Source organism: Sylvia atricapilla, chromosome Z (genome assembly GCF_009819655.1).
Source record: "Sylvia atricapilla isolate bSylAtr1 chromosome Z, bSylAtr1.pri, whole genome shotgun sequence".
Classification (NCBI taxonomy): Eukaryota; Metazoa; Chordata; class Aves; order Passeriformes; family Sylviidae; genus Sylvia; species Sylvia atricapilla.
The window spans coordinates 54,213,279-54,227,610 of record NC_089174.1 but is presented as its reverse complement, the minus strand read 5'-3'; the positions used below and the strand labels follow the sequence as shown (position 1 = coordinate 54,227,610).

The 14,332-nt window shown below is 38.4% G+C and overlaps 1 protein-coding gene across 1 annotated transcript in view; it reads right to left on the bottom strand.

The window, feature by feature from the left end:
• The window catches only part of PIP5K1B (phosphatidylinositol-4-phosphate 5-kinase type 1 beta), a 62,410-nt gene that overhangs the window by 3,311 nt on the left and 44,767 nt on the right, over positions 1-14,332 (bottom strand). Inside the window, exon 13 of the mRNA XM_066339081.1 lies at positions 10,467-10,584. Within this exon, the coding sequence (XP_066195178.1) occupies positions 10,467-10,584 (118 nt within the window). The remainder of the gene's footprint in view (positions 1-10,466; positions 10,585-14,332) is intronic.

Sequence of the window (14,332 nt, the reverse complement as noted above, 5' to 3'; positions counted from 1 at the left end):
TCCTTTGTTTTTCACCTCCAACCAGGTTTCAGTTTTGTGGGAGACAGGCCTTTTTTTCCCTCTCCTTTTTGGGATCATGCATGGATGAATACAGGCAAAACACAGATAACAACAGAGGAAAGGAGCAGTCAACCATACTGCATAAAACAAGTTGGTTTGCCCCTTTCAGCCTGAAACAATTTCTATTTTGAGGAGTACTTGATTGGTTCTGCCGTGTGCACATAATATTTTAAGGGGTTTTACCTTTAAATAGTTTGACAACACTCTAATCTTAATTATGAACAAATCATCTCTAAAGGTATTTCTTAAGCTTATCTGAGAGAAAGGTAACCAGTAGATTTAAATCAATATTTCTGCTACGATTTCTAGCACTAGCCCTCAGGGGAAAGAAAAGATGCCTGTAAGTGAGAAGTCTTAATTCCTTTCTCATAGTCCCAGAATTAAGGTCCAGTACCGTGTTTTTCTAGCAGTATCTTCAGAGGAAACGGTGAGGCAGAGAAGCTGAATCTTCCATAAAAAGAGCAAGATACCAAAATCTGAGTTATGCTGTGCAGTGTGACTGCACAACTTCTAGCTTGTTTTTACATGTATTCTGCCTGGAAATTGCTTTAATTTAAGCTGCACTTGTTAGTATTCCACAACAGCACCCTGAAGAAAGCTACACTGTGATTAGAATTTAATTGAAATTATGGGAGAGAGTACAGAAGAAAAGGGGAACTGATGAGTAAGAAGAGTTGGAAAACTTTGACAGTTTCTAAACAGGTATTTTATAGACCAATGTTTGTAAATCTGCTTACCTTTGCATCTACAGGAGCTTTGAAATACAAAATTAATCTTCAATATTATTTTAAGACTTCAAAGTCCTATAATTAAATTGGTATTTGGAAATAAACCACACCATAAGTAATTTTAAATCTATGCAATTCATCTGACAGAAATCATAGCTACACTAACCAGGCTCTAAATACACTGAGCTTGCTCATCACTACAGTTATTCCATTATTTTATTTTACTGAAGCCCTTATCAATCCATATCTTCAGTCTCAGTGACTTTTAAATTATATATAAATTTTATGAGCCATTCCTTTAGCAATGGGAAGTAATACTGTATTTCCAGTGAAAACTTTTGTACTACCCAAAATTTTTGCAATGTAGTTAAATATACAGAAGTATTCTGTAAACAAAAAAGAATTCATTAATGAAATCCTATATGCAGGACATATATTTATTTAAGATCCTGTAGATAGGAAATATAGTTATTTATTTAAATCCTGTATTTACACCAGATAACATATACATCATCACAATGGAACAAACTTAAAGTTTTTCACTGCTGTTTACATGCATGTCCTTTTTCTGTTGGAAGTGTAGGGTAAATCAAGCCTACCTGATGTAAATCAATTAAGTACCTAAGCCTTACTACTCTGATTTTACTGATACTGTATATCTACTATCTTTATAAATTATTTCATGGGAAGGCTAAGAAAACACATTAAGATAGTTTATAATTGCACATGTTGCTTTTTTAGCTAGAGAAAGCTCAATCAAACAATTTGAGACTTCACTGCAGAACAGGAGTAAGGTGACTTTTAAGTTACTCCTTGCTTTTCAAGTGGAATTATCACTTTTAAGGCACTCCATAGTGATGCTGGACTAAGGTCTTCAGGATTGGTTGCAGTTGTTGATCATAGATCACTGTGAAGGAGCTTTTGCAACACTGGAGTTTTATCTTTTAAGAATCAAATTCCATAGAACATTGAGACACTATTGTGTTCAACAGCATTTGCTGACAATGCCTGAACTGACACTAATAAATAGGGCTTCAAGGGAATTTTAAAAAGAGATCAAATTTATTTACAGAGGAAGAAGGAAAGCCTGTTTTGTGGATTTCTACACCAAAGTGCTAAATGGAAGTGTGTCACCATCTCTGTTTCTGGCTTACATATAAGAAATCTGTTTCTCTCAGACAGAATCATTTGTTTCAAACTGGCTGATCTATAATTATATTACATATTCATAAAAGCAAGAAGGCTTTAAAGTTAAGCAGAGAAGTTAGCAGGCGAACAATATGCTAGTTTGAACTTAATTTTTTCAGAATTAAGGAATTATGGGTCCAGACCAGCATTCAGTTGTGAACCCAAGATCCCTCTCTATTTGTGTCCTGGAACAAAAATTCTTTCTGTTTCCAGGTACATTCTCAGTTTTGCCATCAGCAGCACAGTGTGAGTTTGCATGGAGTTCCCTTAATGTAACACCTCAAACTGTACGAAGAATTTTTGTTTTTTGACAACATCTGTTCCACTTCACCTTACTTGACTATCAGAATTTCACACAAAACTCTTCAGAAAAAGCCATTTTTAAGCTGCTTTTTATAGTAAATTAGTACAATGTTATTTTATGACAGTATTTTTTTTCTATACATGGGACCAAAAATTCATAGCTCTTAATTTACTAGTGAACTAATTTGTTCAAAAGGTTTAGCATTTCAAAGCAGGAGGCAAAGACATCAAATGATTATAGCGCCTGAAATTAAGCAAGTTTAAGTATTTTTCATTAAAATATTTAGTGGGTAAGACTGCAGCAGCTTGCCTTATGGTAGAAACACAAAGACTATTAATCACAGGGTTAAAGGAAAATCTAAGAATGTAATTTAAAACTGCATTTTTCTCCCTGCATTTTGTGCTTTTAAAAGTACATCTTGTAACCATTCCAAATGAGGTGTAGATCAGCTAATGCAGATGCCATTGATTTGCTTTATTTTTGAGATGTACATTAGAAATTACTAGCCTGTTCCTAGTGTTCTCAAAAACATACTTCTTTTCCTTCTAACATGCATTTAATCATAAAAGCAAAATTGCCTTCTGGGCAGCATTTATACTCTAGCATCTTCAGGTTCTCCCAGCCTGTGGCTGGGAAATTGTTGCCTCCAGGTCCACTGAAGGATATTGTGAGGCATCAGTAAGTAAAAGATTAGTAGACAAAACAGTATCCTATTCCTGTTTCTTCCACAAACATCTCAGGATGCACTCAGGATACACGTGATTAAGTCACAGCTCACTTCCATAACAATCTCAAAACAGTTAAGCAGGCATCAATACCAGGTGTGGGACATAAGAGAGAAGGCAGGGGTAAGTAACTTCTCAAGATGAGTTTGCTTAAGAATTAACATGTGCTTAGCTATGGTATCCACTTTCCTTGAAGCCCTTGGCTATTGTATACCTAGACAGTTCAGGTGTGTGCCATTACCATGATGATTGAATTTTGGATTTGTTTTTCTTCAGGGTGGAGAGAAAGGGTGCTGCTAATTTGAAAAAGCATCTATTATTCTTAAGACCTATTAAGAGTAGGCCTGCAACCATTTCAAGGGCAGCAAAAGTCATGTACAAGGAAGAACAAAAGATGCAAAAGTCACGTACGAAGCAGAACAAAGATGATAAAACAACTCCAGGATGTGAGAACTGTATGAGAACCAGAAAAAGGAGTGTGTAATCTGCTGCATATGCAAGAACAATCAACCAATAGGAGCTAAAGGGCTAAGGCATGCTTTTAAGGTGCAACCAATTGTGAAGTAGCATGTAACATGTGATTAAGGCTAAAAACTTTTGCATAAAAGAGACTACAGTTTTGCAACAAATGGCTCACTTTGATCATACTGATCATGGTGTGATGTCCCATTTTTGATCTTCCACAAGTAATGAATATTCTACAAGCTGAAAAGCTAACTAGAGATGGCAATCACACCTGAAACTTATACAGCTTTACAAAAGGTGTTACCTCTGCCTGTCACTGCATTTTCAGAGGATTCCACCATCCACCCTACCAACTTCAAACCTAAAATGAAGTACTTCACAGTGCTAAGCAGTATTATTGTTAAATAATACTGCTGCATTATAAGATAAACTCAAAAGCTATGAACATGGTTTCACTGTTCAAATGAGTCCAAAAGAACCACAGATCAGCCCAGGCTGATGGCACCATAAGAAGCCATCTAATTCAACCTTTTTCAGGAGAGGTAGCCTGGATGAGATTATCAAACATCACTGTCCAGCTGCATCTTGAAAATCTACTTGTGATGGGGACTTTACCACAACCCTGGGGAGGTTGTTCCAGTGAATCATTCATCATTATAAAATCATGCTCATTATAAATCATTCTCCTTGAATCACTCTCTTTGTAAAAAGTTATTTTTTACATAAAGAAGAAATGTCCCTCACTACAACCTGTATCCACTGCCCCTAGAGAAAAGGAGGGTCTCAATACTATCTGTAGTCATACTTTAAAGGTCCCTCCTGTGTTGAGGTCCCTCCTGAAAATTCTGTTGACTGCTAAAACCTAACTTTTACAATCTTTCCTCAAATGTCAGGTTCTCCCCATCCTTGGCCATCTTTATGACACTCCTTTGACCCCTCTTTAGTCTGTCCACATCTGCTTTGGAGCTGTGGGGGGCAGAGCTGGACACACCACTCCATGTGCAGTCCGACAAGTGTTGTTGAGATGAGATGATCACATCTCTTTCAGTTAGCAGTATCCCCATGGATGCAGCTCAAGATCCACTTTGCCTCACTAGCTGCAGCAGTGCACTGCTGGCCTGGTGTCTGCGTGTTGGCTGCTGGGAGCCCCAGGCTCCTCTGGGCAAGGCTGTTCCACAGCTTATGGGTCCTAGCCTGGCTGGGCTCTTTGGTTTTTTGTTCCCAGATGGAGGACTCTGCACTTCTCTTGCTTGAACTTTACACAGTTCTGGTGGCCGAGTCTTCGAACCTGTGTCTATCTCTGAAAGGTGGCTCTCCTGCTAATGTGTGCCCCTCAACACCCAGTTTAGTGATGCAGCAAATGTGGTGAGAGTGCTTTTTGTCCCATCCTCCAGATCATGGAGATGTTACAACATGTATCCCAGTACTGATCCCTGGGGGAACCTCACTTGTGGCAGGCTGCCAGCCTCAGTAAAACACACTGATCACCTGTGAAATGATTCCTGCCCATCTTACAGGCCACCCCCACCCAGTCTGTATTTGACATTTGTCTAGGAGGAAGCTATGGAGACATGACACATGATTTACTGAAGTGCAGGCAAGCAACATCCACTGCTTTCTCCATATTGACTGAAGATAGTAATTTGTTTTAGAAAGGTGATCAGGTTAGCATGGCATGATTTACCTTTGATAAATCTGTGCTGAATTTCCCAGTCACTTGCTTCATTTAGTTGGTAATAGTTCCTAGGAGGCTTTGTTCTGCCACTTTCCCAGGGAGTACAGTAAGGATACTGAGTCCTCTTTTGGGCCATTCTTAGATAGGTACGAGATCTGCCCTCTTCCAGTCATCAGGGATGGTCCCTGATCTCCATGAATGTTCAAAAATAATCAGACAGTGGCCCTGCAACAATATCAGCCACTTCTGCTGACACCTTGGGGTATATTCTCTCCTGGACCTTGCATTTATATGGGTTGAGGACTTGCAGGCCACTACTGGTGGGTCAACATGTGTGCTGTAGGTACTTCATGCTGCGAGCTATGGTCTGGCCACACTGGTGAAGAGGGAATGAAGAAAGTATTGAGAACCTGTGTCTTGCCAGCATTATCTGTAACTTATTTCCCTGCTTGGTCTAGTAATGGGCCTTTGTCTTCTGAAGGACTTCTGCTTGTCTTAGGTTACAATGTAATATGTAACCAAAAAGTATGTATTCTATCACCATCTGTTAAAACCAGGTGGTGCAGTGTTCTTTATCTCTTCCATGACCCATGCTCTCATAACCCCCTCTGGAGGGCTGTCTTCTGTTAATGGGCCATTGAGCCTCACTGCATGACTCAAAAATGACATTGTCCCACTGTGACTGCCCAGGGGGAGGAACTAAGGATTCCTACCTGAATATAATCTGAGGTATGGAACACCACAAGTGGCCTTATCCACTGAATTCCCAGAGGACAAGAGCTCCATAACCACCACTGGACCTTCAGAGGAAGATCAGACTGTTCTACAGGATCAGTTCTTCAACAGAACCACATCTACCACTTCAAGAGGACTACAGCCACCATTTAATCAGACTGCTACCAACACCCTGAACAACAGTCAGGTTGTATTCTGACTCAGTGTTTCTGGATTATTGAATTTTTTTAAAAATTTCCTATTAAATTGTGTTTCTGCCTTGGGATTCCCCATTAGTACAACTGCTTCTGTATCTGATCAATCATTTCTTCTCCTTGCTATCTCTGGCCAGTTCCAGCTGAGCTTTGACCTTCATGTGTGCAACCCTACATGCCCTAGCAAGGATCTTGTCGTTTCGAGCGGGTACATGATGACCTTTCCATAGAGGGTATGCTTCCTTTTTGCTTTTAACATGCAAGACCTCATTGTTAAGCCTACATAGTCACTCATTCTGCCTTCTTCCATTCACTTTGTAGGCAGTGGACTGTTACTTTGCTTCCAGCAGGATATTATTCAAAAAACATGCTGCTTTGCTTTCCATACATTCTTCCTACTAAATCCCTCACATCTGGGATCTGAGTATACCGAAGCTGTCTTATCTAAAATCCAGAGCCTTTTTGTTAGTACTTGTCTTTGGCATACTTAGCAGGATCTTAAACCCACAACGTTGTTGTGATTCCTGAGTTCAAGGTTATCATTTGAAGTTGTCTTTTCAGTTTGTGAGCAGTAAATCTAGCAATGAATTGTTCCTAGTCAACATGACAGCATATTTAGCAGGATGCAAGTCCTCATGTATTCCAAGAATCTCATGGACAACTTGTGCATTGCTGTACTGTTCTCCCAACAAATGTCTGGGTAATTGAAGTCACCCATGACAACCAAGTTCTTTTGGCTCAATACTTGCTTGAAGAGCCAAAGTAAGTTTTTGTCAGCCTTGTCATCCTGGTTTGAAGGCCCAGGAACATGCATATTAAAAAAATCCTCCTTGGTGATGAACCATCTAATCTTGGTCCTAAGACATTTGATAGACATTTTGTGGTCTCCATAGCATACCTTCATACACTCAGATTTCTTTTTAATGAAGTGCAGCTCCACTTCCTCTTCCTATCTTTGCAAAAGAGTTTGTAGACATGTATTGTGATCTTCCAGTCATGTGAGTCTTCTTCCCAAGCGTCTGTGACTTCTTTCACATCGTAACTCTCAGACTAGGCATGAATTCGCAGTTCCTTTTCTTCTCTAGAATTCATGCTTTGGTATACATGTACTTGAGGTGGTTGGACTTAGGATTCCTTTTTGCAAAGTGTTGGGAAGCAGTCCCCCCTATTCTAGTATATTCTAGGGCTTTTCTTATGAGCATTTGGGTGTCAGAGCTCTGGATGCTACTCGCAACTTGCTTAGTTAAAAGCATAATTCATTAAGTCAGCTAATCTGCTAGCAAGGTTAGGTTGTGTGTGATTAGTTGTTTGTCTGCTTCCCATAACATTTCAGGATTTCTGAGTCCCCCTTTGTTAAACAGATGATTCAGGTCAACATTGTATTAGCAATGAGCCAAATTAACTTAAGTCCTACAGGAGTAGATTGATTTACTGGGCTACTTGAGGTCACAGTTAACTAAGTCAGTTCTACATTGAATTGGCCACTGGTACTTGCTACTGTTTTGTGTCAGTGGAAGCAGGACAGAAAACAACTAGCCTAAGTGTGCTGGACTATTAAATTAGTAGTTATTAACTGAGTACTATACACACTCGAGCATTGCTGGCTAATAACAAGAGAAAAACCATCAGTGGCACAGCCTACAGAAAAGAGAATGTGACATATTTCATCTTGATGTAAGATCAGACACAAATATGTTCCACCTGAACACAATAAAATTTTTTTTTGGACAGATAATCTATCACTGGAACAACTTCTGCAGGATGTGGCAGAGTTCCCATTTGTTCTGGTTTAGCACCAAAGTGATTTTTTCTAAGGAAGTTATAGCAGAATGTTGAAAGCTTGACTGACCAATTAGAGAGTTAGAAATGCCCCTGGACTACACAGGTTAAAAATCAGAGAATACTGGGAGAAGTTCCTTTTCCTCCCGCCGTGTGGTCCCCAGGCCTGGCGGGCCAGCCAGGCCCTGCCACTGCAGCTGTCTCAGCCGGACTGAGCCTGACAACAAAAGCTTTCTAACACCCAGCTGACCTTAAGGCCTGCCCTGCCACCAGCCAGGCTGAGGGAGGTGTCCCCTGGGCCCCCAGGAGCAGCTCTGAGCCCAGGCTGGGCCCCAACCCAGCCTGATGCCACCAAAGGGTGGGGGGAGACATTCACCAGCCTGGGTACCAAAATCCTGGCTGCCATTCCTAAGGCTGCCACACATCAGGGTGGCTTTGAAATCTAACACCGTGGGCAAGAGCCTAAGAGGGAGCGACCCAGGCAAGAATTCAACTCTTTCACTGCACAGATGAAGCTTGCAAAGCACTAACATTTCTCTGGGTGAGAGAAATGCCAGAGTGAGAGACATGTAAAGAGACACTATGAAGATATCAGGGTCAGTTGAGGAGAAGTTACGTCTTAGATGAGGAGATGGAGAAGATGCCTTGTTTTTTGGGCTGAAAGTCTTTTGTGAGCTCTGTTAACAGACTGTAACATGTTAGAATATCTATTTAAACCACAAAAAAAAAATGCACTTGGGAGATGATGAGAATATTTAGATTGTAGATTTGAGCAAAGGTATTTGTGATGGACTAAGTAAATATGGAAGTAGCTGTGATCTTATGAGAAGCTTGAACAGAGTAAGATAAAGTGATATGAAGCCCTCTGCCCCCCAGCGAAAAAGAAGACTTCTGTTTCTTGAGGTAAATATGATTTTAGAGACAGATGAAGAAAAACCTTTGCATTTGGAACCATTCACCTTTAAAATTATACCCCAATGAATTTCATGGCCCATATGCAATTGCGGGAAAGGCTGCATGATATGGGAGGGGTGTCACAATTGCAGATTCCCCAGGCAGCTGTTTTTGTGAGAGTTAAAAGTCACAAGCAGACTGTTCTTTCTTGTGGAAAGTTACCATAACAGACCAAAAGAGAACCTCTCTCTCTAAATGGACTGATGAAAAACTATTTTATAAGTGCTACTGACCTAGAGTTCCAAGTTTTGTCTTTATATGTTGTCTGTGAGAAAGAAAAAAAGTTGTTGGGGGAGAGGGAAGTGTTTTGAAGGTTTTATTCTGATTCTTATTTTTTTCTTTCTTGTAGTTGTGTTAATATACTGTCTTTATATCTTTTACAGTTTGTGCCTGCTTTGCTTTTCTCCTAATCCTATCTCACAGCAGAAAAAGAGTAAATAATTCTAATGGGCACTCAGACCACTACACTAATTTTGGGAAATAGAAATTGGCAAATATGAAACCACTGCCCCATTGCTGGAGGGTTTTAAGCTGTAGTGGAAAAGGGTGTTAGATAATCTTATCTAGTCTCCCTTTTCCCACCATTCCATTGGATTTCAACAATTCCAGTTGGACTGGATGATCTCTTGATGCCTCATCAACCTGAGCTGTTTTATGATTCTAAGATAGTGTGGATTTCTTAAGACAAAAATCAGGTAATTTTAGGGCTAAGAAAAATAAAGAATGCAATAAATTTTATCTAGAAAGGAAACAACCCTGTCTCTGTGATACATTTATTACAAACATGGACAAACTTCCCTCTTTTGATTCTTCATCTCTCATACAATCCTTGGCATGAGAGTCAAAGGGAAATATTACTAGAATAATGTCAGAATTTTTTATGATTTATGAAAATAAGCCTTTGGAGAAAATACCAAGCTTAACATATCTGTCTCTTGCATTTATACTGACAATTTCAAAACAGCCTAAAAAAATTAGATGCACAAAACTTCACTCAACTGGAACTTAAATTGGTTGCCTACTGCCTTTATGTCTGTGGAATGTGAGCTGTGGGTACCAAGAGAACATTTGAAACATAGGTGATATGAAGACAACTAAAGATAGACTTGACCTTATCTTTCAGCAGTCAGATAAATTGCTTGCTAAGAACTGGAACAGCAAAGAAAAGATACATTTTTAATCAGCTGTCCCAACTGGGCAACTCTTTAAAGCAGAAAGGCCATTAATGTACTTCATACTGAACTCTACTGGCTTCAAAATCAGTGACATAAACACATAACTTTCCACTCTGAGGAAATTTAATTTCGACATTGTGAAGTATTCTACGTGAAGAGAAAATATTTTGGTTGTGGTGGTGGTTTGGATTTTGTTCTTTTTTCCTCCAATGGCAAACAACAGAGAAGACCTCCTACTGCTAGAGAAGAACTGAAAGATGTTTTGGCATACTTCATCATTAATGCAATAGTTAATAGACATATAAATTCTTTAGGGATTTGCTTTAGCAAATAGTACCTATGCAAATTTACACATGTTTCACACAAAAAATACCTCAATAAACCTCTGGATCTTGAAGTTAAGCTGGAATTTTAGTCAGTTCCTAAGCCTGCGTGAAAGCAATTACAGGTGAAAAAGCCCATCAGAAACAGTTTGACAACTTACTAAGTAGACATCCAAAACTGAAGCATTATCATTTTCCATTTCCAAGGTGCTTTGTTCTGAAGTCAAATAGATGGCACTGTCTCCCAAAGTGAATGTTGAACTCGAAGGTAACCCTTTACTGCAAAGGGAAAGGAGAGTACAATCAACCAAAAGTCCAAGTTACAAAGCTCAGTCATAACTGAAAATTTAAAATTAAGTTTCTCTATTAAACATAAAAGTCTTCATATACTTGGAAAAAAGGCATGTAAATAAACAACTAGAGATGGTTGACAATGGCTAGGTAACTGGAAGCTCATATTTAACTAATTGTACAGAAACCTCAGATTTTATTTTATGTATTTACTAAAATTTTATCAGAAAGTAATGCTACTCCTGAACTTCAATATTTATTTAATGAATGAAACTGTGTCACAGTAAATGTCACATAGTTTTATTAATTTCAAAACACATTCGTTCCACATTACACATGGTATAAATTTTCGTAATTCAAAATAGAGAAAAAAGAGTAAGCAGTAAGGCACATTGAAACATTAGAAACACTGAACTTTTCCATGCAGACACAGATCACTAGCAGCCATAATTTCAGAAGGAAAAGTGGGAGAACAAGAGTGTATTGTAATTAGTACACCAGTGCAAAGAAGTAATGTTTACAGAGCAGGTGCACTCTATTACTTTATTAATTGATTGATTTTTTGTTCTCTGCCTTACAGAAATAATGTGAAACTGCAAATGCACCTCCACAGAAGTTTCATTTTGTAACACACTTGGTCAACAAAGCTGATACTCTCAAAGGTGTTTTAATGGAGTCAGATGTCCCTTATTGCAAGTCTTGACTAGCTGCCAGAAATTAGGCTCCAGGCTGCCTTGAGAACTCAACTGTCAGTTGTGCAGAGACATATTTTAGAAGTTCTTACATATTTAAAGACAAGGTGAAAAGCAAAAATTCTGAATTATATCTTGGTATGGAAATGGGTTGCAGCCATCATTCCAGATATGACTAATTTCTCCCTCTCTTTGCACTACTTTAAGTATATTTCATATGGGATAAAACTTCGGAAAGGACAAAACTAGCATGCAAAGTTCAGTGTTCAGAAACTAGCATGTAAAGTTGAAATTCAAATGCTCAACAAAATAATGAATTAATGTCATACTGGAACACAGCTTTACATTCACCACATTACAATGTTTCTTTTATCGTATAATGCACTGGACATTTTTTCAAAAGCAAGACTATTTCTCTTGCACTAGGATGACCCAGGTCCTGTTGACTTAGCACTATTTTCATTTGTGTAACTTGAATTCTATTGAGCAGTGTAAAAGAGTAAAAACAAAAATCTTGTAATTAATCTCTTAACAGCAATACGCATACTGTCAGCAGTTGGTAACTACAGTTGAAATTTCTTCAATGCCATAATCATAGCTGCATTTCCAGTTTTAATTCAGACTGAATTTAATGAGACTGATAATGCAAAGACATTGGGGGTGGCACAGGAGAGAACAAGTGAAATCCCCACATACATAGTGTTTCAGAAAGAACAATTCAGAAGAACAGAATTTTAATACAGTTTCTACAGTGCACTGAGTTCTCATCTTTAATTCTCACAGGTACTTTCGCTCATTCAGTAATGACCAGCCGCAAGGAGCATGCTCAACTATGCTGTTGCCCTCCTTTGGCTAAAACATTCTATTTGATCTTGATTCTTAATTAAGAAAAGAAAAAAAAAAAAAGCAAAACTAATTCCATCATTAGAGAACTGGGAAAGCTTTGTTTTACTTTAAGCCACAATTACATGTTGCTTCACTCAAATTTTCTTTCCCATGGGGATATCCCCAGTGTCTCAGTGCATCTGTTCATAGCATTTAAGCATTCAAGTCTCTTTCTTCCACCCGACTGCTTATTATCATGAAGCATGCATGAATTTTATCCACTTCGAATCAAATTCAGACAAAGTTGTCTAATCTTCAGAAGCTAAGAGTAATGTGTGGACAGACAGAACATTAAAACTTAACATGCAAAATTTTCTTACGTAGAAAACCAACTGGCAGAAGAAAACTAGAAAACCAATACATATAAATCTCTGTCACGGGAAAAAACAGCAGGACATCATTTCAAAGTCTGGATGTTTCAGGAAGCTTGACTGTATATGAGAAAAAAATCCACAATTCCTCAAAGCCTTCCAAAATTTCAAGTGGTGTCCACTGAGAAACAGCAATAAAAAGGTAAGACGGAAAAAAAATTGAAACATATACAGATAAGAAGGAAAGAGAAGGCACAAGTCCAGACTACATATACATCTTACAGAAAAGAGGCATAGAATGCATAAAGAGAAAGAAGGATTAGATTTCATGTAGATTTTTTTCCCTTAGGCTCAGGTGTATCAGAAGAGTTCAGCAGTTTTCCTTATACAGCCTACAGTATCTTGGCATTGCCCTAAAGAGGGAGGTGAAGCACCTCTTTATGCATCATGAGATTTTGTTTGGGTTTGGGGCTGGAGGGTCCTGTGAGACCTGCTGAAAAATACATTGAACAAAGACTTTCTGTATTCCTGAAATATTTAAAACATGAATTGTGAAACATCTACAGTTTGAAACATTTAAAATATTTTAAAGCAAGTTTCAAATATTTCCAGGAGCACCACTGACCTCCTTCAGATCTTTGCAATTCTAAAAGCAATGTCAAATGATACAAGTGTCATAGAGCTTAGAGCATTCAGATTTGTCATCTTTAATTTAATTTATCAGTACCTAATAGAAAAACTTTTCCTGGAAGGGGAAAAATCTGTTATCACTTCTGCTATAAAAATAACAATATAATATGTAAGTATTACATTTCCTAAGATAAAACAAAGAAGTGGCCTTGGGCTAATGATTACATTTTCTGCTGGAAAACTGACCCTCTAGGTACTAAAATATCTATGGACCAAATATAAACCTACTTGAGGAATGGAAAGTATTTGAAAATATTAAGAGAAGCAATAAATTTTCAATTCTGTTCTTTTACTAAAGGAATACTTGACATTGCTTATGACAAAACCACTTGACTGAGAAACAACTTCACGAAAAAGAAACCAGCTATCTTCTGACAAACAAGGAAACCTACATTTACTGAATAGCCTATGCCATTTTTGTCTTTTTCTTCTGTTTCCTTCTGTTTTTTAAGTCCAGTTATTTTTGTGCTGAAAAATACAGCCATTTCCCCCTCTCCACTACTCTTTCATTTCTAATTCCTTTTTACATTGCCTGGACAGAACCTCGGGTCTCCTATTTCAACTGGAGAACAATTTGGTGAAAATAATCAGTTTGTAGCTTGGAAAGACACTGCTAATAAGCTGTATGTTTATGACTGCTGCTCAGCCTCTCTTTTTCACTTTAATCATACGTCCCAGAACACTTCTCTGCATAACTACAAATTAGTTATGCTAGTTCTAATCTGTACCAGGCCAGCTTTACAAAAGCCCTCCACACAAGACAGAGCCTCAGAAGCTGGCTCCACCTCAGCAACTCACTTCTGTCTGCTTAACACCAGCAGCAGCAATTTCTCCCTTTCTACCACAAATGCTGAGCACTCTCAAGGACAGATGCTGATGGCCTTTCTTATGTTATAAGCCATTTACCTCTCCTTGGGGAAGTATTAGATGGGATAACAGAAACAGAGGGTAATTCTGAAGAAGAAACCCAACCCAAAGAGGAAATACAGTGTGTGCTTCAAGGCATCCAGAAGTATTACTACTTTTTTTTTAATGAGGAAAATAATACCACCTGTTTTCTCAGTGGTATGAGCACATACTGCACATTAGTAGGAGTCAAAGAGCTGTACGAATATCACATTATTACTACACACACTGGACTCTCCTCCTTTATTACCT